This window comes from Silurus meridionalis, chromosome 15 (assembly GCF_014805685.1).
Source record: "Silurus meridionalis isolate SWU-2019-XX chromosome 15, ASM1480568v1, whole genome shotgun sequence".
Classification (NCBI taxonomy): domain Eukaryota; kingdom Metazoa; phylum Chordata; class Actinopteri; order Siluriformes; family Siluridae; genus Silurus; species Silurus meridionalis.
This window is the reverse complement of record NC_060898.1, coordinates 3,641,607-3,665,786: the sequence shown is the minus strand read 5'-3', so window position 1 is coordinate 3,665,786 and position 24,180 is coordinate 3,641,607. Positions and strand designations below refer to the sequence as shown.

Below are 24,180 nucleotides of genomic sequence, written 5' to 3'. Positions count from 1 at the left end.
GGGTAAAACCATTAAAAAAAAGTTAACAAATCTTGCATGGCATTAAATTAAGACATTCAGAGTTGATTTTTCCCTAAAATCAACTATAGCACACAATGAATTGTAAATTCAAGCAATTCAGAGTACGTCACATCCACAACCTAATGGTAAAGAAGTCTTTATTACAGATTGAAGGTGTCAGTGTATCTCGAACACATTTAAATACGTTTATATTAATATCTGTAAATTTTTTTTGTGCCTTCTCAGCCTTGCATGTCGTTTTGTACGAAGGAGCTCCGACATAAATATTGCATTTCCGCAAAACACTCCGCTTTCGCTTTCCATTCCAGTGTAAAAGCTGTCAGGCTGCCGTTGATCCTTAGGCGAATTTGTCGTTTGGTGTCTCTCGAAGTCGCTGGGGTCGTTAGTTTTGTTAATGCAGGTTCTATAGAAATGGGCAAATGAACCAGATCTCTAACAAAGCGGAAAAAATATGCTTTTTCGGTTTGACAGATGAACATATGATTAAAAATGACGTACAGCAGAGACGGGTGGAAGAAAAAAAAGAACAAAAACGAAAGCTAGGCAGTGGCAAGAACAGAAAGGGCACTTCAAGGTCTCTGTTCAGACATGGCATGTGTATGAGCGAGTATGAAGTGCTTATCATCTATGAAAGATATAGCAGCGCTGTAGCCGTGGGTCCATTTCTTGTCGAATCACGCTTCCATTGCACTCCTCCAAAGGCATGTGTCCTAGGCCCTGCCCCACCACCTGTTTCTATAGCGATGGAGAAAGAAGGACAGCTCGGTGTCCCCTCCCCCAGAGGCACACAAACATCGTTGAATAGGTCGGATGAATGGCCGGTTCGAACCCTGACTCGAAGGGCATGTTTATTTTTGAAGGGATACGTGTTCGCTTGTCCGGTCTCAGACATCCTCGTTACACCCCCTACCTCGGCTGATCTTACTCACTCCCCCTCCTTCTCTCTTGCAAATGGACACAGCGTTGAAAAGGAAAGGAGGGGCGTTTCAAGTAGGAGACACTGCTCTGGTTCAGCTTGCAGCCGCACGAGCCATTAAGTCCTCCAGAGCTTTGTCCTGGTCGTTATTGTGCTCTAAAAGTACCTCTTTGATGGTGTCTCTCTCGAAACCCATCTCACCGAACCGAGACATCAACTGCAGAAACTGTAGAGCCTGAAAGTGAAAAAGAAAAAAACATCCATATATTGTGTATCCACACTCTTGTGGTCTAAGTATATACTCTATGGACAAAAAAGTATTGGGACACAATTATGGTTACCACAAATTTATAAGCACACGATTGTATATATGACGTCTTTAGATGCAGTCGCATTAAACCCTTTATTTGAACAATAAAACCTCAACCTTTATTAAACACCATTGGGATGAAATCTCCATAAAATCTAGTGGAACATCTTCCCAGAAGAGTGAAGCGACTTAAGAGCAACTAACAACTAAACGTGGAATGAGATGTTCAACAAGCACGATGTTATGGGCAGGTGTCCACAAACTTTTGTCTATAATGTGTATAGAATGTTGCTCAGTTAGATCCGGTTACTTATGAATTTGCTACGTTTCTTTATGTTGATGAAATACGCTTTAGCGCCCTTTCTAGATATTTTAGCACAGGTCTTTTAGCGCAGTCTGCTCAGCTTGGCAAATGGGCAAGAGTAAGGATTTGAGTGAGTTTGACGAGCGCCAAATTGTGACGGATAGACGACTGGGTCAGAGCGTCTCCAAAACTGCAGCTCTTGTAGTCTTGTGGTGTGCAGTAGTCTGTATCTATTAAAAGTGCTCCAAAAACGGAACAGCGGTGAACCGGCGACAATAGTCCTGTAGCTCACATTGCTGAAAAAATTCTCGAGGGGTCAGAACTGTTTTGGCAACAAAAGTGGACCAACGCAATATTTGGCAACAAAAGTGGACCAACGCAATATTTGGCAGGTGGTCATAATGTTATGCCTGGTCTGTGTATATGTATGTATGTATATATATATTTTATTTTTTATTTTTATTTAATGCTTCATGCGACAACGGACAAACCTTTTCCTCTGAACACTGGTACATTTCCAGACACTCTTCCACCGCCGTGGAATCGAAGCCTCGCTCGCACAGTCGGCTGTGGACAAAAAGGTACTCCAGCACCTGAGAACAGAGAACAAACCCTTTAGAAATGGGTCACAATAGCGAGACAAAAAGGTTTTGTTCGCCTGAATGTCGTCATGACAAGTCCATCATTCACGAATCAGGTCCTGCGTTTACAGGAGCTTTCGAATGTAAGCCAACCTGTTCGACGTTCTGCCCTTGTCTCTGCATGGCTTTGAGGACGCCTTCGTAAGAGTAGCCCATGCCTACTACGGTCTCCACACACTGGCGCTCGCTGGGGGAGAGACTGAGCAGGGCTCCGCCCACAGGTCCCGTGTGTGAGGGAGCCTCAGTTGCTGGGACGGGGTTCGACTGAGGACAAAAAGAGACAAACAAATGAACGAGAACTGATAATTAACCTCTCTTCATACCATCAGGATGCTAAATAAATTACATATTGTTATGCCATTAATTATTTAATTTGTACACTAATTAGGGTCTATAGCGTACCTCTAATTAGTGCATTATGTATATATATACATACATACATATATACACATATATACAGAGAAAGAGAGAGAGAGAGAGAGAGAGGCGAGAGAGAGCGAGAGAGAGAGAGAGAGAGAGAGAGAGAGAGAGTGTGAGTGTCTGTCAGCTTTTCCGCATCGTTGGCCCTATTCGGCCCGGGTCAGCTGTTTTTTGGCCGATTTGACATGTAGAATCAGTGGTAGCGAAGGAGCCCACGAGGAAAAAAACCCCAACACGCTTGTTGTCATTCTTCATCTTGTCTTTGCAACTTAGCAGACGTGATTGAAAAAAGCTACACGATTCCGTTAGTAATGATCGTGGCAGGTGTAAATGCTTCTTGCTTTATATATTCACATTTGTAGTTCTTCTGGGTTCCCTGTTTGGACGCTGAAAACACACTACCACGCAAGTCTCAGATGCACCTGTTTAATAACCGGCCTCTTTTGCAGCACAATGCGCGATGCCGGTTAATAAAAAAAAAATTCAAAATCGTCCCGATTATTTGGTTGATCTCTAACTGGTGTGAAAACTGATTTTTTTTTTTTATTGTAAAAATAAAATTCTTGTCCATTACCTGCTTTGTAGTGCCATTTGTTCCATGGCCTGGTAACTCGACCGGTAGTGTAGAGCTGGTATCTGGTGTGGATCTTAGCAGGGACAGCGGAGTTCCGTTGGGTAAGCTTCGTTGTGGGGCTGCTGAATATAAAGTGAGGGGAGGATCTGAGGGGGAATCTCCAGGGTCAGACAGTTTGGGAAAAGTCAGTGAGCGAATGTTACAGGGGCGTTCGGCATCAATCTGTCCCCTGGAAGTTGCCACACCACCAACCCCTGAATGCTCCAAGTCCAGCAGTCCTACCAGGCCGTTGGGTTTATGGAAGATACCCACTTTGGCCTGCTGAGGAGGTGTGGCACAGTCTTCTCCACCTGTTCTTTCTGGAGTTGAGGTGGACACTGTGGGCATCGAGGCCTGCGGCTGACTCTGGAGGATGCTCCGGAGCTCTTCTTTGTCATCCAAAGTTTTGAGCTCCAGCTTGTCGAAGGGGTCCTCCTCCCGCTCAAAGTCGGCCAGGTTGAGACTCTGAGGCACAGGGTTGCTGGCTGCTGGTTGCGCTGGGCCGAACCTCGGGGCCGGGAGCGGGGTCAAGATAGCATTGTGCCAAAGACCTGCCAGGACCGGGTTCAGCGCCGGAGGGAGGAGGTCCTGCTCCTCAGCAGGACGGGCTTTTTTACCACCAGCCAATCCGGCTTCACTGTCCTGTAAAGCAGCCTGTCTGTCCTTTTCTGATTCTGCCCGCCTCGATTCGGCTTCCCGTGCCTCGGCAGCTCGCGCCTTGGCCAGGTCATCCCCCCAGCGCACAGTCAGCTTCTCTAGGCTGAAGTCATACTGTGGGTGAAGCAACGTGATATGATCAGACACAGAAATTTTATTACCACTATTACCAACCATTTATTGTGTAACAAAAAAGAAAAACAGCAGCCGAACAAACCTGTGTCTCCGAAAGCAAAGCGTTACAGTCGGGCAGACAGAAGCCAATGGGCAGACCCACTTTTGCTGGGCAGCGAAACTTCTCATTAAGCTTAAAAGGAACACCATCAACGTAGCTGACAGGTCCTGGAAATGAAAGCAGGAGAAAATTATCATCCAGGAGCTGTCTCACAGTGAAAGAGAGGAAAATGAAAACTAGAAAACTCACCATTGTTGTGGAGATCCGATCCAGACTTCCTCGCAGCCATTTAGAGTATCTAGAAATCTGAGGGAAAAGAAACGTCAGAATCGATTGGCTTTGAATCGCACATGTAGCAATGAGTTACTGTGGTTAATATTCAGATAATATCACAAGTTTAAAAAGCACAAACTGACTGAATAAACTCCTGAAATTCATTAATAACTCAAAGGAAAGCAATCCAAAACATACACACAAATGAGGCCAAATATGACTCAGAAATAATATAATAAGACCATTAAGAATGAAATTTAAGACCTACATCACGACATTCCTGGTCCATGTACCTTCTGGTCATTCAATTTTTATTTTGGAAAGAAATGGAATCTAGGTAAAATAGTTCTACACGTATGGAAAAGGAGCCAGAATTCCAAAAGGGGAAAAAACAGGCTTCCATACTTTCGCATAAAAGAAACTAGATCTTGGTGGTAGAAAAGAAAAAAGAAAAGAAAAGAAGCAACATAGGTTGTAGTATATAGTGTTACAAAAATTCTTTCATTGGTCTACAAAAACACACGACTCCACTAAAGGTTGATGTATGAAGGCCAATGAGGAAGTTTCTGCCAAAAAACTACATATCACTCATGCCTTTATTACACAAGTGAATTGTTTTTAAATATCTTGTAAACATTTTAATACGAAATAAGAATAAACGGTCAATCGATTTATTTTTGTATTATTTGTTGGAGGATACACCACATGCTGCATCCGCCTCACCCTCCTACCATCAGGGGACAGAGATAGCGAAGCCTCACAGCCAGACTGTGTAACAGTTTCTACCCTCAAGCCATCGGGCTACTCAACACACTGAACTAAACTGATACTCACACACACACACCTGTGTTATTAAACTGTTACAAACCTGAACTCAAACACACACTCGATACTTATTTCAGTTTATACACATCCATGTCTACAGCAGCACCTCGTTATTATTAAAACTGTTTACATGCTGTTTTGCACAACAGTGTGTTTATGTTTACAAGTCTTGTTAACAGTTCTCTTTTTGCACAATGTACCATATAACATATACAGTAGGTTTACTGGTCGGCGCTATTTCTTGTTTTTGCGCATCTCTCCTACACTGTCTTGTATCGTCTGTTTTGTCTTGTGACGTTTGCACTCGGTTGCACACGATGCTTCAGTTCTTAGCGCTATGTTGTGTGATGTTTTATGTAGCACCAGGGTTCTGGAGAAACGTGGTCTCATTCCACCGTGTACTGCGTCAGCGTTATATGTGGTGGTGCTTCTTGACTTAACTTCAAATTGAGAGCTTATCCCATCCGTCTCAAAAGTATACAGGTGCCAGTGAGGCAGAATTAAAATCCAATTCTGTGCTGCACAAAAAATATACAACTATATCCAGAGGTGAGCTTTTGGGGCCTTCAGGAATTTGTCATGTACAGTGAAGTTTCAATAAATAAAGTACAACCAAACAAGGGTTTTAATATGCTACAAAATATTTCTTTACACAAAATCTGAAACTCTAAATGTGCTGTCTGTGTGTCTACATACATTACAGGACGTTTTTAAAGCAAAGAAACTACCGTATTACACAATTCACACGATCCTGTCGATGCGTAACCGTCAACTGCAATACTTTTTCTCCGTGTGATGTACAAAAAAGCTTGGAAACACGTCTATCGTGGTTTTTTAAAGACACATGCATCTCCCTTTCATTTATATGCAACAAACCAGGTCGTTCAACAATATTAACCAGCATCAAATATTTGGAGAACGTGCTTACTCATCACACACGTGTAGGTTAAACGGTGAAAATACTGAACAAACATGGTGACCACTCGATACTTCAACAACACGCAATTCCGTCTGGACTGCGGCTACCCGGTACCGACTTCGCCTTACAAAGGAAAGATGAGCCGAAGCGTACGACGTGCAAGCGCTAAGTTTTATATCGAAAGCAAACGTTCGGCCGGAGTGATATTTATCATGGAATGGTCTGCCCAGTCACTGCACCTAAATCCTACTGAACCGCTCTGGGATGCACTGATCGGCTGCCGAGAGTTTGTAAAGCTGCTATTCATTATAAGGGAGGATTTTTCAAGTCATATAAAAAGTGTAACATCTGGATATTTATATATATTCGTTTGGTCAAAATCTTCATACTGTCAAATTGATGTGTCGCGATGAAACAAAAAGACCATACATGTTTCCGGCACTGCAAAATCTCTAATAAATAAATAAATAAAAGGTGAAACGGCTTTCGGTTCGGTGCACATGTGTACCGAATGCAATCCTTTTTACATGCAGAACAGATTTAAAAACTTGACGTCCCTCAGGAACGTATTAAGAGGCGGAAAGTGTTTACTTTCCATCTCACACTTTTACAGCAGCGTCACTGTGTTTCATTTATTTATATTCAACTTAAAAAACATACACAACAATACCAGAGGTATATATAAAATTTTTAAAAAAAAAACGACGAAAGTTTGTGCACCTTCACTGTGGCTACTCGCTCCACACCGGAAATACGTTTTGTAGTGCGTTGCAAAACACATGGCGCAAAAAACAAAGGGTAGAAGGAATGAAGACATTAGTTAAAGTATGCTGAAATAAGTAGAACGGTTAAGTGGAAAAGATCTTTAAAAGATCTGTAAAACACACACATTCACACCCAAATGTGGTATAACAAATAAAACCAATTATTTAACTATTTTATTGTATTGTTCCAATTTGATTGATTACACATTCGAATCGATATAATAAAAGTGCATTGCATTAATTTGATTTATTCAATTTTTGGTATATCATTTATTTTTAAATATGATTTTATATATTATTTAAATATTACATTTATTACACAAAATGTAACCGTTAATGTTCGCAAATGCTAATAACAATAAACGTAGGTAAAAAAAATAATAAACACAAGCAATTATATAATAACCGTACCGAAATTGATTCGAACCGTGACTTAAAAACGAAGCACGTACTAAACCGTGAATTTCGTGTACCGTTACACCTCTGATAAATATCGTTTAGCATTCGATTCTTTCAATCCATTTCTTAGCATCACTTTTGTGAACGAATAGCGTAAAGACACGGATTTGTTCTGTTCTGTGAAACATCATAAGTAGAAAAGTAGTAGCTGGATGAATAAGACCCCGGGGGTTAGTGATCGGAGTCAGGGTTCTACTTTATCCCAAAAGTGTACAACATGGATGAGTTCAGAGCTCTATTGCAGGCTACTCAAAATCCTCCACTCCAACTTACGCAAACCTGTTTCTGGTGGGCCCTTGAGTAAGGCCCTTAACCCTTTTGGCTCCAGAGGTGCTGTATTATGGTTGACCCTACACTCACAACCTGGTACAGAAATAATGTCAGTGTTTTTGTGCATATATGACAAGTAAAAGGGACCTGGAAAGGTTGCCAAATCGTTTTAAATCCCCTGTGAGTTGTTTTGCTCTATAAACTCCACTCTGTTGATGTAGATCAAGTTGCTGATTACATTTTTGCATTCTGATTTTCAGATCCAGTCCACTGGGAGGGACCTCATACAACAAAGGTGACAACAAGAGCCAGTGACTCACTGTCTAACTTGTTTACGTCACATGAGACCAAATCATCACAAGCAGCTAGTCAGGCTGGTCCCACTTGTTCCCTGGTATAGCTGGACAATGCCATTAGTCTAAGGTTAAAATCAACGTTAGACACCGGGTTAAAATATCACATCGGGTTTAATGTTAAAATCTTGTCATTAATCAAACCGGGCAGCAGGTTGACTTTTTGACTCGAAAGCGAAGTCCAAACTCACTTGCTAGCACCCGGGCCTGTCGATTCTTTTTACTACCCATATTCAGGACCAGTCCTGAATCGTGCATTCGGATTGGCTACGCCAAAAGCGTTTCCGTCGTAAGTGTGAACTACTGTCCAATCACAGCGTGATAAAGCCTGCCACGTGATGATTGCGGAAGTGAACCGAAAACAGGTAGGAAAAAAACAACAGTGCAGGCCTAGCTATCAGGCGAGCACCTTCCACTTCCTCCGTCACCGCCCCATAATCACGCCGTAAGCGTACATATCGTGACTTGTCTTCAGTACCTGCGCTGTCTTCGGTCGCCAATAAATCCGTTTCAGCCTTCCTCAAGCAGACAACGTCCGAGCGAACCTGTCCAGTCGCGTTTATTACTGAAAGCGAAACATATTTCCTGCTTCATCGCGGGACGCCATCTTGAGTCTGTGTACCTCCCCTACTCTGGTTCCTGCTCGAGGACACGCCCCCTGTATATTTTCTAACCAATCAGCGGAGGTCTATTTAAATCATGGCGAAAAGGTTCAATAACACAGCTTGTCTATTAGATCGCGAACTTCAGAATAAAGAATCAAACTAAACATCATAATCTAATTGCATTACCTGCATTTTATTTATTTATTATATTTTAATTGAGGTTCTTAATATTTACAGAAAATACAATAAAGAAATAAAGTTAGATAAGTTTTACTGAAAGTCATTATAGAGATTTACCACCAGGTGGTGCCATTTCAAGTTTAGATCATATAGGTTTATTTCTTTTGAGTTAAAATCTTTCAGGAGATCTTTTAGATAATTTATAGGAATTTTTAAAAATCTTTTGGGTTTAGATCTTACAGGTAATGTAATTGGATCTTTCAGGTTTAGATATTTAAGGGAATCATATAGATCTTTCACATTTAGATAGTTTAGGGGATCCAATCGGATCTTTCAGGTTTAGCTCTTTTTTGGAGGTGATCTAATGGGATCTTTCCAAGGATCTAAAAGGATCTTTCAGATTTAGATCTGTCAGGAGATATTATATAATATTTCAGGTCTAGGTTTTTAGATGTTCTTTTAGAATTTTTCAGATTTACATTTTTTTTTTCAGATTTCTTTCAGGTCTAGATCTTTCTGGTGTAAATCTTTCATGTGATCATTTAGGATATGTTTTGTTTAGATCTTTCAGGGATCATAACCGATATTTTAGGTTTAGCTTTTCAGGTGTAACATTTTCAGAGGCTCTTAAAGAATCGTTCATGTTTTGATCTTTCTGGCTATCTATCAGGATCTTTAAGGTTTAGATCTTTCAAGTTTAGATCTTTTCAGAGGCTATTTTCTACCCTTTCAGGTTTAGATCTTTCAGGGTATCTTATCAGAGCTTTCAGGTTTAGACCATACAGGTTTATTCCTTGTAGGTTTATATCACTTCGATTTAGATCTTTTTAAGTTCTTATTTACGTTTCAGGGGAAAAAATGAATAGTTAGTTTGAGAGAATACTTTCTCGAAATGCAGTTCTGACATTGATAAGCAACACGTGAACGCCAACAGATCTGATTGTGGTCTGATGCATATGCGTATAAAGTGATCTCTGGATGTGTGAGTGATATCAGTTTCCAAAATCTCACACCAATAAAAAAACCTGTTCAATTTCGATCCAGTGGATTTCGTTGCCACGTGGACGTCATTACGCACAGACGTCATGACGTAGTAGCGCGTCCCGCTAACCGGAAGTGTCGACAGGACGATTTGTTGTTTGTGTGAACGGGCGACAGAGCGATGTTTTGAACACAAAGTGCGGTCCTCCGAGTGTCCCGAGGTTGCGATTCGGCCCGCAGCGCTGCCGTACGAGACGGATAATCCTCCCCGAGCCATGGCTGGGTGTTTCTGATCCGTTGTTGCCTCTTTCCTTCCCCCACTAACACCTCAAGCGGAGGGTTGCTAACGCTAGCTAAAGCTAGGTGAATGTAAACAAGCAGAAGAGGGGATCCGCTGTTCAAACGGAGGAAAGAAAGGGCAAGAATCGGGAACGTCGCCCGGATGACAGCGGGTGATCTGGTTTATTAGGGCTCTTTGGCGTCAACTGTTTGAGTTGCCATTGTTATTTGATTTAGCATAGGAGAGATCGGGTGTAATATTGCCGAGGACACCTCCCTTCCTTTGGCTCCTGCAGTTCTTTAGCTGCAGTAGTTCGACTGATCCTCTGCCAGACAACTTGGCCAGCTTGGGTTTTCTATAGCGTGTGGTTTTGATGGGAAAACGTTGAAATCGGAGCAGAAACCGGTTTATGGATTACACAGCAAAAAATGAACTAAGATACGTAAAGAGATCTATGACTTTGGGGTGCACAGTGTAAAGGTAATCCTTCATCAACACGCATCCAGATCATCCAGATGTTCCTTGACGTTTATTTTGTATCCAGATGTTGCTTGCCTTTACTTTTTTTTTTTTTGCAAATGGTATTAAATATTTACATCCTCCATTCCTCTGTATGGCTCAGCAGGTATTACATTTCATTCAGTGGCAGGGAACTGGACGTGTTTAAGGCGTCTGACTTCTGATCAGAAGCTCTTGAGGTCAAATCCCTGCACCACCAAGCTGCCACTGCTGGGCCCTTGAGCAAGGCCCTTAACCCGAGGCCCTTAACCCTCATCGGCTCAGTTGTAAGTTGCTCTGGAGAAGTAAATGCTGTAAATCAGGGGTCCCCAACCACCAGGCCATTCATTTATTCATTTGCCCAATAATTTTTCTGAATAAAAGAATAAAAACTTATAATAATGATTATTTAAATTATTATATATATATATATATATATATATATATATATATATATATATATATATATATATATAAGTAATGTAAGGGGTGTAACGGTGCACAAAATTCACGGTTCGGTTCTCACAATTTTTAAGTCACGGTTCAGATTAATTTTTTACAATTAGGGGAAAATGCAAAACATTGGTTTTTATTATTGCAGTTTATTAATATTAACATTTCTGAACATCAACAGTTTAAATTTTCAAAACAATTTTTGTGTTTTGCATTAAATTTTACATTTTCTAAAGATATGATCCACTTAATTGTTCCTATTTCAGCATACTTTAACAAATGTCTTCATTCCTTCCATCCTTCATTTATTCACCTCACATGTGAAATTGTCAGCATTTTCTCCTTTGAAGAGAAATTCTTGAAGCTGGACATAAAACAGAAAAGAATCCAGATCACGAATACGTGTGCCATTACAACACTAATTTATATGCTATATTTTGGCACCACTGTTATTAATGTAGTACAACCACAGTTTGCACAAACAAACTCAAGGAGAAAACAAAAAAAATTCAGCCTTTTATTCCCATCTTTTTCTCACAGCTTCCTTGGAGAACGTCAGATCGGAGAAGCACACATATCATGGCCCATCAGCAGATGCCCAGCTCTCAGAAAGCCCTAATGCTGGAGCTGAAGTCTCTGCAGGAGGAACCTGTCGAGGGCTTTCGCATAACACTGGTGGCAGAATCTGACCTGTACAACTGGGAAGTTGCCATATTCGGACCCCCGAATACACTCTACGAGGGGGGCTACTTTAAGGTACGTGATCTGCACCATGAGGGGCGAACAGATGTGTGAGAGAGATCAGAACGGGATTTCTGCTAGTGGTCGATTTGGATCAGGAAAAGACTTTCAGTCAGTAGGGCAAGAGCAATAAATTTAGATCTTTCAGATGCTTTTTCTCAGTACGTTTTGGGAACGTTTGTTTTTGGTTCTTGAGATGTTGGAGATCTTTTGTTTTTTTTTTTACATTTCTGGGGCAAAAATCCAGCTTTTCCAGAACGTTCCAAGGACTAATAATTGTTAGTTGGAGCACAGAGGGTTAAGGGCCTTGCTCAGGGGACCCAAGAGTGGCAGCTCTTTCAATACCGGGGCTTGAAGCCCGACTTTTTGATCAGTAACCCAAAACTTTACCCATGAGTTTTATTGCTCATCTGTTACTCAACGACTATTGATCTTAGCAGCTATACATTAGGGCAGGTATAAAACAGTCCTCTCTTTCTTCTCTCTCTCGTAGACAAAATAAGCAGATTGTCAAGTTACCAAGAAACCACAGAGTCTCATGAAGTTACAGACTGACAGCGCAATATGGTTAGAGATTGTTTTTTTTTTTTTTTAAACTTCTGACCAATTAGATTTGAGAATTTCATGCTAGCTAGAGTATATATGGAACATTTTAGAACTTTTCACTCGTAAGCCATTCTCCTCGTTTCTGATTACCAGCCAAGTTTATGAGAGGAACAGTGCATGTAGGACGTTTTGGAGACAAGGTGAGGGAGGTGTGATTGAGATGGTTTGGACATGTGCAGAGGAGGGACATGGGGTATATCAGTATTAGAATACTGAGGAGAGACACCAGGATGGAGGAAAAGAGGAAGGCATGGAGGAGGTTTATGGATGTGGTGAGGGAAGACATGCAGGTAGTTGGTGTGAAAGAGGCAGATGTAGAGGACAGAGGGGTGTGGAGACGGATGATCCGCTGTGGAGACCCCTAATGTGGAGTAATATCCACATTAATATAATATATAACATATAATCTAGTAATAGTGGCGGTACTTTGAGGTAGTTGAGGTACTTTGAGGAAGTTAAGGTACCTTGGGGTACTTTTAGGTACTTTGAAGTAATTGAGGTACTTTGGGGTACTTTGAGGTATTTGAGGTACTTTGAGGTAGTTGAGGTAATTTCAGGTAGTTGAGGTACTTTGGGGTACTTTGAGGTAGTTGAGTTACTTTGAGGTAGTGGAGGTACTTTGAGGTAGCTGAGGTACTTTGGGGTACTTTGAGGTAGGTCATATTCCAATTACATTAATAACTCTCTCTTGTCCTTTATTTTCCACAGACTTTTTTCAAAAAGAGTTCAAAACTGAGTCTGGGTTCCTAAGAGAACAATGATTTATGCAAACATGCACAAATGATTGATGGCAGCCCATTTCCAGAGGTGTAAAGAGTACCTGAATGTAAAAAGTATAGATACCTTACTACAAAACGTACGCCATTACACGATAAAACTCACCAATTCCTATATTCCAATGTATGAGTGGAAGCCTTTAAGTATATTGATTTGAACGGTGCTTGAACAGGCAACACCAAGACACATGTTCACGAAAAAGCCAGAGGTTTTATTTCCTATATATATATATATATATATATATATATATATATATATATATATATATATATATAATACAAATCAAATTGTACACCCTCAACACTGCATTAACAACATTAAGATCAACACAACAGCCTCTTCAACATGCCGGAATGAATCAAAGCACAAGGTATAAAAAAACCAGACAGAGTAGTAAAGCAACCTTTCAAAATGGTCTTTTATTCCACAAAATAAAGACTTTTATGTTGCATAGTAGAAGAATCATAAGTATTCAATGGACTAATAATTTTAAATAAAGTAAAACCATATTCATAGCTGAGTGATTCGATGCACCTCAGTTTCAGAGAGGGGCAATATTTTTATTCAATTTCAACAAAGTTTTTGGAATTTATTCCAACGCTTTTTCTTTTCTTTTCTTTTTTTAACTAAAAATGAGGCCAGCGGTGATCAAAAATCAGATGCACATTGTCAATGAAAATAGAGTGGAATAAATTGTACATACGTTGAATCATAAATGTAGTTGAGTAGAGTTTTTACACTACTGTTAATTTCAGACTACTTTTATGTATGTTTTTTTTTTTTTTTTTTTAAACCTTGGTGTCCATTCCTTGTACAGACTCATTGGATTTGCCATGACTCTGGTCAGGACATAAAGATGATGCTGATGCATTATGATTTTTATGAATGACAATTAATTAAATGCTCTGGAACATGTTCACAGAGAAAGGTGCTACTCGAGATCAGCTGATTGCTAGAGTTTGTATTAACACCAGGGGGTGCATGAACATCACAACCTTCACCCTGACGTTGTTCATGGAGAAGTGATTCACTCATATTACTACTCACTTCAGTCAAAGTGCAGACACCTTTACTGTAACAGGGGGTGTTTCTGTTCCATCATGAATGTGATTGATCTTAAGCATCCCCCCTTTTTATCTATTTATTATTGGTTCCTCTTCCTCTGTCTGAGGTGATGTGATCCTTATTCAGCTATTTATAGCTGCGGCAGATAAATGGCGTCTCGGCGGGAGAGCTGAAATAGAGAAGGACGTAGTTAGGCTATATCAAGTCTCCTAGCATTTTTTTTGGCTTTATTTTATACCACATACAGTACTCACGAATGCTTGATTCTGATTGGTCAGGAGACTAACAGGAGCTAACTTGTTTTTTTTAGAATGGTAACAACAAAAAAATATGAAAAGAACAAATAGTATCGCTTGCTGTTGCTGAATTATTATTACATCTGTATAATTTATTATCTATATATTATTTCAACATAATTACATAATTGCAAAGTTGTTAATTGCTCAGGAATAACATTGAAGGATGGGCCGTTATTAAGGGGTCACTCTGTACAGAATAAGCTGCACCACACCAATGATTTCCTCGTACAGGCAGTTCCCCGAGTTACGATGGAGACGCGTTACGATGCCCTCTTTGTAACTTACAAATATCGTAAGTTGAAACATGGCCTAACCTACCCAGGAGTTAAAGAATGGTGATCAGTAGGGGGTAGTTTACTGTAATTAGTTAATAATTTAACAAACTACAGTACATCGTTTAGCAAAGCTTTGCAACATCCTTGCAACATTCCAACATATCGTACAGAAATCAAAGTGCCGCGCAAAATGTAAATATTTGTACAATATTTTTTCGAATCACTTTCCTCGTCGTAAGATCGAAAAATCATAAGTCGAACCATCATAACTCTGGGGCTACCTTCACGGACAGGTTGAATGCTCGGCTCCGATTGGTCAGACGTTCGTTATATCTGTGTAACCTCACAGCTCAGACTGTAGTTCCAGCTGGAACTTGAATATTAGGTTGATTTTATTACGATATATCAATATACAAAATAGAATTTATTACAATATAGTAACAGGTCATACACAGGTACTTGTACAGCAGACGGGTTTAAAAAAAATCTGTTGTTTAATAAGGTAAAAATGTATTATTGTTTATGTGGTGATGTTTTATTTATTTTTTTTTAAAGGATTCTTAGGCGTAAGCAATTTCATGGTACTTCGTTAATCGGCACACGAACAGGACAGAGTAGTGATGCATTTCGGTTTTCGGTGCCAAATGCCAAGCTGCTTCTTTTGAGATAGAGAGAGAGAGAGAGAATAAGTATCACGGCTATAACATAAATAAAAAGGGTCTCTCTGAAAAGTCTATAAACTATTTAAAAAACTATAAACTGATCATTCACAGTGTGTTGTTTAAAATTGTCTAATCACATATACACATATTTCTTATACGTAATAATGCACCATCCATCACCCCTCACACCCCAACCCTCAGCAAGGGGGTTACTTGCGTATAACCGCAGGCTTCCATGATGTACATTAGCACGCTGTAGTAAGGATGACGTCAGTGATTTTCACTCTTTGCTAGTATAATGGGATTATAAAGAGTTCCAATGTTGAATTTCTTTCCCCATTCGATTTCAAATTTTATGTGGGCCTGTACATCTTTCATCCAGAATATTTGCCTTGCATGTTTGCCATCTATTTATTGTACTGTGAATTTGGCCGAATATAAGGAAGCCTGTTCTTTCTGCTCTTGTTTGACATAACTCTCTCTTACCAGCAGATGGCAGTAGTTTGTATTCGCCATCCAAGCAGGAAAACTAAGATCTAAATCTGTAGCTTTTCTTTTTAGGCATGTCTGCTAAGTTTTTTTTTTCTTCTTCTTGTGTGCTCATTCGCTAAGCTAAATAGCCGATCAGATTGCTCTTTCCCCGTCGACGAGCCTCGACGTGCAGAATCAGCTGAAAAACAAGCACTTTTCTGTATCACGTCTTATTAATTAGGAATAAGATCTTATGGCATGAAAGGGAAAAAAAAAAAATCAGCCGGACATATTGGCCAAAAGAAATGGCATCAAATATCAGCCATCGGCTGCTTTGATTTCCAAATATCGGCATGGGTCAAAGAAAAACCCATATCGCTCAACCTTTAATTATGACCCATCTGCCGAAATAGAGAGTCTCGAAGCGTGTATTTCTTACAATAAGCTTTCTATATAAAAACAAGCAAATAGAAATGTATATTACTGACTTTCAGGGTCCTGGAGATAAAATAGGTCTTGGAATTATATTGAAATAAATCATCAGCATTCCAGTGCTGGTTTGTCAAAGCAGCATCGTCAGCATCCAATAGAATCAACAGCGAGTAGTGCAGTAACGCCGGGACGGCTCCGAGCGGCGTTTGAGTGTGGGAATGGAAGTGATGTGAGGTGGCGTAAACACTGCTGAATGCTGGGACTGTAATAATGGTATCTGAGCAGATGCAGACTCGTGCTCCCCTCCCCGCAAAATACATACACCATGTTTCTGGGGGGGTTTAATCCAACATGAAAAGGCAGCATCCCAATTTAAAAGGAGACGGATGTGTAGTTCTGGCTGTAATTCAAATAACAATTTTCTCCCTTTTCTATAGTAACAACGATTTTTTTTTAACCTGTATATTTCTTACATATTTAACCAAGAGTACATTTTTTTTTTTTTTATTTAGTGCTATTCTTAAATTCTGTTTGTTTTATTTAGTATACACTATATGGACAAATGTATAAAGATGACGACGATGGACAGGATTAGAAATGAGTTTATTAGAGGGACAGCGCATGTAGGACGTTTTGGAGACAAGGTGAGGGAGGTGTGATTGAGATGGTTTGGACATGTTCAGAGGAGGGACATGGGGTATATCAGTAGGAGAATGCTGAGGATGGAGCCACCAGGAAGGAGGAAAAGAGGAAGGCCAAGGAGGAGGTTTATGGATGTGGTGAGGGAAGACATGCAGGTAGTTGGTGTGAAAGAGGCAGATGTAGAGGACAGAGGGGTATGGAGACGGATGATCCGCTGTGGCGACCCCTAATGGGAGCAGCCGAAAGAAGAAGATATGGACAATGGATTTGTACAATGAAATGCTTAAGTAAAGCTACAGGCAAACATTAAACAATATCAAACAGTAAAGAGAAGAGGAAATAAAGGGGAAAAACTAAATAGTAATAATGAGGCATTAGAAAGTTATAATTATTTACAAGGAAGTAAACACCCCTGTGGCTGAAAGAGCACTAATCTCCACACCACAATCTTCCCAGAATAATGGAGGTTATTATACATGTATAGTCCATATAGTATGTCTTACATGCCAATCGTTCAATACACAAGCCCTGTGGAGTTCAGCACAAGGAAATTGTTTCTTCCCACATACCAGCTTGTTAAAAAGCTGAGCACCTTGATACTTCACCCCCGGAGCTGAGGGTTAGGGCCCTTCATCTTCCCAGAAAAGAGGTTATTATAAGAGCAAATGGAGACATTCTGCTTAATAAGATGTTCTAAAAACACACACCAAGCTTATAGTTCGGTGTCTACAAACCTTTCTTTTCATTTTGATATTTTTGCCTTAAAAAGGTGCTTTTCTTTGTGCTTTAATAGAAAATGGAAGTCAACTGCATTTTTACAATCAAATTTTATATCATGTGCAAAAGTATCGCAGTAATATCGCTATTATTTGACTTATCGCCCAGCCTTAATCATAGCACCCCCCAGTATAGTATACTTTCCAAAACAGCAATTTTTTTTCTTTACATAGTTCCTGTTTCATGAAAAGTGGTTTAAATACCTTTTTTGGCACACTGTCAAACACATTTGCTGAACGCGTGCCAGCCTCTCCATCTTTTCTGACGCTGAGTCAAAGTCGTTAGCTCTGCGAACGAGGAGGAAAATACACAACACCATCATCACTACAGCCGTAACTGGCTTGAATCCAAATTCTGTGTATAAAAGAATCCTGTTTCTCTTTGTCTAGGCCCATATAAAGTTCCCCATCGACTACCCGTACTCACCGCCAACCTTCCGCTTCCTAACCAAAATGTGGCACCCGAACATATACGAGGTAATACTGTACTGTACTGTAAACGTATTGTGCATATTTCAGCGTATATTTGAACGTTGTAGAAGGAACTACTATATGTATATCAAAACTCCTTTCTTTTTTGTGTGTGTGTGTTGAGAATGGTGACGTGTGCATTTCCATCCTGCATCCCCCTGTGGATGACCCTCAGAGTGGAGAATTGCCATCAGAAAGGTGGAACCCCACACAGAATGTCAGGTAAAATTCCAGGGATTTTCAAGACTGAAATCCATCCATGGGAATTAACAGGAATGAACTGGGAATTTACTAAATTGACGGTTAGCCAATAACAGGGAACTTCTAGCAGGATAATTTGGGTTAAAACATAACCAGATTTAATGCATTTTCAGTTGAATTTTTACCTGCACATTCATCACATGCACACAACACACTTACTGCAGGGCCACTGAGGCCACGCCCCCAACATGCACTGTGCATTCCTTCATCACATAACACACACCATTAATTGAATCCTGCACACAAAATTATATAAAAAAAACAAATCCTGTCTTGGTGAGTTTTTGCGTTAAATTGCATAAATATTACCCAAATTTGTGTCGAAAATCTGCATTAGTTTGCATGCATGTCGGCTAATGACCAAACTTTGTTTATACTTGTTTGTATATGTATACAGTTTATATATATTGTCACAAATTTCTAATTAATTCCCAAAAATTCCCATCAATTTTCCAACTTGGAATATTTTTCCTCCCTAATTGAACCCAATGCATTTCTTTTTTTTTTTTCCGTTTCAGTACTAAACGTCCTTGCTCTTGTTTCTTTTGTTTCTTAGAACTATTTTGCTAAGCGTGATCTCGCTGCTGAACGAGCCCAATACATTTTCCCCAGCTAACGTGGACGCCTCGGTCATGTTCCGTAAATGGAGGGACAGCAAGGGCAAGGACAAGGAGTATGCCGAGATCATCCGGTATGAACATTTCCGCACGCACGCTCTCACTACAGAGGGTTAGGGACACCCAGCAAACGTGACGCACCGAAAAGCAAAGCCTTCAGTGCGTTCTTACAAGGTGGTATCAAAAAGTTTTGAGTCGTGCGTTACCACGTCTGCAAATTCATCATAGATAGCAAGTTAGAACAAAAAAAACGACGAGAAATTCTGCGCGAAACCGGGTAAATCTGTTGTTTGACATGCTGCAGCGAGTCTTCTGAGGTGTTTCGAGTGGCACGCACGCTTCAAGAGCTTAAGAACATCACTGAAAGACGAAGAGAGATCAGAAAGACCTTTAATGGGCTCAAAATGTCGAAACCATTAGGCAACTTGTGCATGATGATCGGCGGAGAACAGTCCGCATGATCTCACTTTCACACCCACCCTACTCGCCAGATTTGGCTCCTGCGGACTTCTCCCTCTTTGCGAAGATGAAGATCCGGCTCAAAGAAGACAAGAAGACCTCATGGACACTTTCCAGAAGTTGCAGGAGCGCTGGGAGTGCTGTATTGCTGTGGAAGGTTACTGGTATGCGTAGATAAATTAAGTACTTTCTTGTAAACAGAGCTAGTCTCGAAAGTTTTTGATACCACCTCGTAAATCTTTTAGAAAACTCAGCATGGGATTTGTGAAATCTACACTGAAATGCAATTGAAATATGGTGAAGGCTTTTGTTACTTGATTTCTAATTGAAATGAGTAAAGAAAAGGGGTTGAAAGTGTCTTCGTGTACAGGAAGCAGGTGGCGTCGACGAAGGCAGACGCAGAGCGGGACGGCGTCAAGGTGCCCACCACGCTGGCCGAATATTGCATCCAGACCAAAGTGCCTTCCCACGACAGCAGCTCCGACTTGCTGTACGACGACCTCTACGACGACGACATCGAGGAAGAGGACGACGACGACGACGAAGCGGAGGCCGGTGGGCCGGCAGGGGACATGAGCGCGGACTGCTACGGCGACGAGGAGGACTCTGGGAACGAGGAGTCTTGATGTCATGACTCCGGCCCTCCCTCCCCCTTTCCACCGTACTCCACTCTGTGTCCGTTGAAGCTGCTGATCTTTTACAGTTTTTCTCCACAGCATCATGTCGCCCTCCTGCACACTCGCTGTGTAGGGTCTAACACTGCACTGGGTTTTTAGAGCCCTAATATTGAGCCCTGGCAGAGCGTTTCAAGCAAAGAACACCACTTTCATTACTCACTAGGGCAAGGGTTAAGTGCTTCAACGATTTCTGATCGAGAACTCGTAGTTCAGTAATTACAATAGAAAAAAAAAACTCTTTACCACAAACGTAGTTGATCAATTTGGTGTCTGTTTGGTGTTTTGATGATTTTATGATCCAAAGTCCAATGCCTTAACCACAAACCTACCACCTCCATATTTAAATTTACATTTCCGGCATTTTTCAGATGCCCTTATCCAGAGCAGTTGCGGGTCAAGGGCCTTGCTCAAGGGCCCAGCAATGGCAGCTTGGTGGAACTGGAATTTAAACTTGTGACCTTTTGCTTCAGAATCCAATGCCTTGGTTTAAGGTGATAGGAAACTACCAACTTTCTGTTCATCTGATCTAACTTTGGATTGGAACTGTTAAGCTAACGTACATAACATCTTCCAAAAGTAATGGCGCTTTGGCTTGAGGTTTAATCCATGGGAGATTTCTGTAATCTGTAAATATGAGCAAATAAATTTACAATGCAGATGAACATCCATACAAGGTGGTATCAAAAAATTTGGAGACTAGCTCTGTTTACAAGAAAGATCATCTTTGTGAAAAGGACAAAGTTCGCAGACACCAAATCTGGCGAGTAGGGTGGGTGCGGAAGCGAGATCACGTTGTTTCCGGCGAGAAACGTGTAAGGACAGATCGGTGAGAGGCTGTTCTAACTTGCTGTCCATGATAAAAAATCATGACCGCAGACGTCGCACGGCTCCCGATGTACACAAGATGATGTCCTTTGAAGTTTGGTGCTCTCTGTGACTGTGCGTGCAGCCTTGTGCTGCCATCTGTTGGCGTGTTATTCAACCAGAATTAAAGGGTTTTGATATCACCTCATAGAAAAAAATGATTTTTTTTGTAGTATTTTGGTTTTGTACCATTCTATCTTTTAAGTAGCAAAAGGTAAAAGAAGAGTTCAAAGAAAAATGGATCAGGTATACTTAATACACTTTCACTAAAATGATTATTATAAAAAAAAAAAATAGATCTAAATAATTTATTTGAATGACCATAATTAAAAATTTTTTTTTCAAATTCATGGCCCCAAAATTACAAAAGCAAACGTCAGACACCGAACAGTGCCGCCTGATCAACTACATTTCGGGTAAAAAAGTAAATTTGGACGAATTCTTCCTTTAAAACAAGTCATGCGCAGATTTGTCACCCTCTCCCAGCATCCATCTTCCTCAGCCTGCCTCGAAACCTCATTGCTTTTGGATACTCGCTCCACCCAAATCCTGTCATTTCAAGTGTCTTTCCGTTCAAATTCCCCCTCAATTTCTCCTCCCTTTACCCCGTGTTGTGTTCCTTTAGCAGTAACAGGTGACGCATTTCAACAAACCTTGAGTGCTTGAGTGCCACTCGACCACCTGTGACGATCTCTGCTTTATAAAGTATTCGAGCTCGGAGAAGGAAATGGTGCGAAAGGGTTCCGTTGTATGCGAGTCACAACCTTTTTTTTTCCTCCTTAAGTCTTTTGAGCCATTCAATTCCAGTGTCAAAGGTGGTAATGAAGTTGCTTTCAGGTGCTACTGCAGAATAACGACTGCAGCATCAGCATGGACACCGGGATCTCCGCTAAGGATGGATCGCTGACCAGAAATTAGTTTTTTGCCCTTTTAAAATAAACAAATACAAGATTGTTGCTGGTGATGATTAAACTGTGCACAAATAAAAAACAAAAGTATATGCACCGTGGACTGGTTGCACCGAAGCATCGCAACGTTTCATTTTTCTCTTGCTTTTGATTTCGTATCCGAGCCGAATTTATTCCTGTGGTTTTGACTGAACCTTACCAGCTGTTCGGGTCTGGAGGTTGGACATTACAGCCACTTGGCCCATCAGGAGGTCCTGATGAGTTCTCTTGAATCCAGACCTCAAAATTAGCTTCATCAGACCTTTTTTTTTCCCCCACACGCATGCATGTGTATTTGTTTTAATGTGTTTTATATGATGCGTCTTTCTGAATTTTGGCACAAAAAAAACTTGATAGGCTGGGACATGGACTTCACAACGCACATGACCGGCAAATTAGCCAAGGACGCTGACAATGTTCCTCAACGAAAATGAGGAGAGAGGACACAAATGTGAAAATCGAATGGGACTCTCTGCAAACGAGCTGGAGCTAACGGACAGCCTTTCAGCCTCGTTATTGTTCTTGGCATAAAGCCGCATGACGAGCGTTTGCGTTCAAAACAGGGTGACACTGCGTACAGTGAATCACCTTAATGACCCTCCGTACCCTGAAAAACTCTGGCGATCAGCCATGGATCGTCTATTATAATTTGCGTGTCATGGGTTTGTTTCCGAAACGTCCATCACCTTTGAAGATCTCGAAACGCTGCAGTCCTTGCCCACGCCTTATTGAGGATGCTAAATGATTGCATCATGGTTTGCTTTCGATTTCTATAGTTTCTCTGATTGTAGTCTTGTAACGAACCGAACCACATTAAACGATTATTCACTTAAGAAAGAAAAAAAAAAAACAAGCAAGAAGGATTGACGTTTATTATTACGGGTGTATACTGTCGTGGAAATCCACCTTTTGAAATGAAATTAGGCCTGTCCTGATCAAATTGAATACGCTGCATCGAGATTGCAGTTTTTGGGTAGCTCTGTATCACGTGTAAAATTTGGTACTACCAACCTGAAATTCTTTACTTTATTAGACACAATCATGCATATTCATGATTTAAAACAAAAAAAAGGGTTGATTGGATAAATAAATTAACTAATCACCATATACCATCCCACTTTCTTCAACCGTATACGGACCTTTTCCTGTCTGCCTTAATCTGTCTGCGTCTTCCTCGCAGGCCATCTGTTCTCCTTCTGGTGTTTACAGACCGGAAGATAACAGGAGGAAATATTAAAAAAATCACAACCAATGCTATGTCTAAATCAGCAAAAATCTATTTTAAACATAAATAACAGGCAACAAAAATTCCAACACCTATTTTTTTTAAGACACATGCATTGTCCATTTGTTTTTCTGCAACCGGGTAATGTAACAGTATAACGATTTACTTTGTCCAGATGTTCCATTTTATTTACAGTGAAAAATCCTCCCTTAGCGTTGATAACAGCTTTACACACTCTAAGCAAGTTTGTTTCTTCAAATGTTTAGAAATTCTTTGCCATACTTTCTGTACAACCTGCGATGGTTTGGACATGTGCAGAGGAGGGACATGGGGTATATCAGTAAGAGAATGCTGAGGATGGAACCACCAGGAAGGAGGTAAAGAGGAAGACCAAGGAGGAGGTTTGTGGATGTGGTGAGGGAAGACATGCAGGTAGTTGGTTTGAAGGAGGCAGATGTAGAGGACAGGGGTGTGGAGACGGATGATCCAATGTGGTGACCCCTAATGGGAGAAGCTGAAAGAAGAAGAAGAAGCATCTTGTACAAGTCGCCAAAGGTGTTTTTTACTACTGGGAGGTTTGTAACTGACCTTGCGATCCAGTTCATCCAAGAGCAGTTGAATTTAGGTGCGGTGACTGATCAGGTCATTCCATGATCGATAACACTCCAGCCCACTGTTTGCTCTCTAAATAACACTTACAGAGCCTGGAACTGTTTCAGGTCATTGTCTTGCGTGGTGAATTTGCTTCCAATGGGTCAAGATAGAATTTCATAGTGTTGTATTATGAAATAGGACCCATTGGTTCAGAATTTCTTTCACAGGTAATAAGTCTCCAACCTCCTCTGCTTCAAAACAACCCCAACGCTTCTGCTTCCATGTTTAAATGTGGAGGTGAGACAGTCTGCTCACATCATCTCTCCTGTTCTAAGTCTTATGTAAGTTCTTTTGACAGGATGATTTTGGACTATTCAATTCAGTTTTTTTTTTGTATAGCAC

The 24,180-nt window shown here is 40.7% G+C and overlaps 2 protein-coding genes across 5 annotated transcripts; one reads left to right on the top strand and one right to left on the bottom strand.

The window, feature by feature from the left end:
- Positions 1 to 141: 141 nt before the first annotated feature.
- On the bottom strand, positions 142 to 8,588 carry ubap1 (ubiquitin associated protein 1). Of its 2 annotated transcripts, none has more exons than XM_046867806.1 (7): positions 8,399 to 8,588; positions 4,307 to 4,363; positions 4,100 to 4,224; positions 3,187 to 3,996; positions 2,286 to 2,456; positions 2,043 to 2,144; positions 142 to 1,172 (listed from the first exon to the last, which is right to left on the bottom strand). In XM_046867806.1, the coding sequence occupies exons 2-7, from the start codon at positions 4,344 to 4,346 to the stop codon at positions 1,032 to 1,034; spliced, it is 1,389 nt and encodes a 462-aa protein (XP_046723762.1). In that variant the 5' UTR covers positions 4,347 to 4,363; positions 8,399 to 8,588; the 3' UTR covers positions 142 to 1,031. The 2 variants fall into 2 exon arrangements, with proteins under 2 accessions (XP_046723762.1, XP_046723763.1); XM_046867807.1 differs by having other exon boundaries at positions 4,307 to 4,355.
- A 1,194-nt stretch (positions 8,589 to 9,782) lies between these two features.
- Positions 9,783 to 22,002, top strand: ube2r2 (ubiquitin-conjugating enzyme E2R 2). 3 transcript variants are annotated; one of them, XM_046867716.1, is made up of 7 exons: positions 9,783 to 10,446; positions 10,592 to 10,751; positions 11,458 to 11,673; positions 18,054 to 18,140; positions 18,259 to 18,356; positions 18,952 to 19,086; positions 19,842 to 22,002. In XM_046867716.1, the coding sequence occupies exons 3-7, from the start codon at positions 11,497 to 11,499 to the stop codon at positions 20,095 to 20,097; spliced, it is 753 nt and encodes a 250-aa protein (XP_046723672.1). In that variant the 5' UTR covers positions 9,783 to 10,446; positions 10,592 to 10,751; positions 11,458 to 11,496; the 3' UTR covers positions 20,098 to 22,002. The 3 variants fall into 3 exon arrangements, with proteins under 3 accessions (XP_046723672.1, XP_046723673.1, XP_046723674.1); XM_046867717.1 differs by having other exon boundaries at positions 10,589 to 10,751; XM_046867718.1 differs by lacking the exon at positions 10,592 to 10,751.
- Positions 22,003 to 24,180: the final 2,178 nt, after the last annotated feature.

Bases quoted from the DNA above. Each gene is read 5' to 3' on its own strand.
- ubap1 (XM_046867806.1), bottom strand. From the start codon at position 4,346: ATGGCTGCGAGGAAGTCTGGATCGGATCTCCACAACAATG. The intron at 3,997-4,099 runs GTTTGTTCGGCT...CTTCACCCACAG, and splicing joins CTTTGCTTTCGGAGACACAG to TATGACTTCAGCCTAGAGAA. The intron at 2,457-3,186 runs GTAATGGACAAG...TTTTGTCCTCAG, and splicing joins CAAATGGCACTACAAAGCAG to TCGAACCCCGTCCCAGCAAC.
- ube2r2 (XM_046867718.1), top strand. From the start codon at position 11,497: ATGGCCCATCAGCAGATGCCCAGCTCTCAGAAAGCCCTAATGCTGGAG. The intron at 11,674-18,053 runs GTACGTGATCTG...CTCTTTGTCTAG, and splicing joins ACGAGGGGGGCTACTTTAAG to GCCCATATAAAGTTCCCCAT. The intron at 18,141-18,258 runs GTAATACTGTAC...GTGTGTGTTGAG, and splicing joins GGCACCCGAACATATACGAG to AATGGTGACGTGTGCATTTC.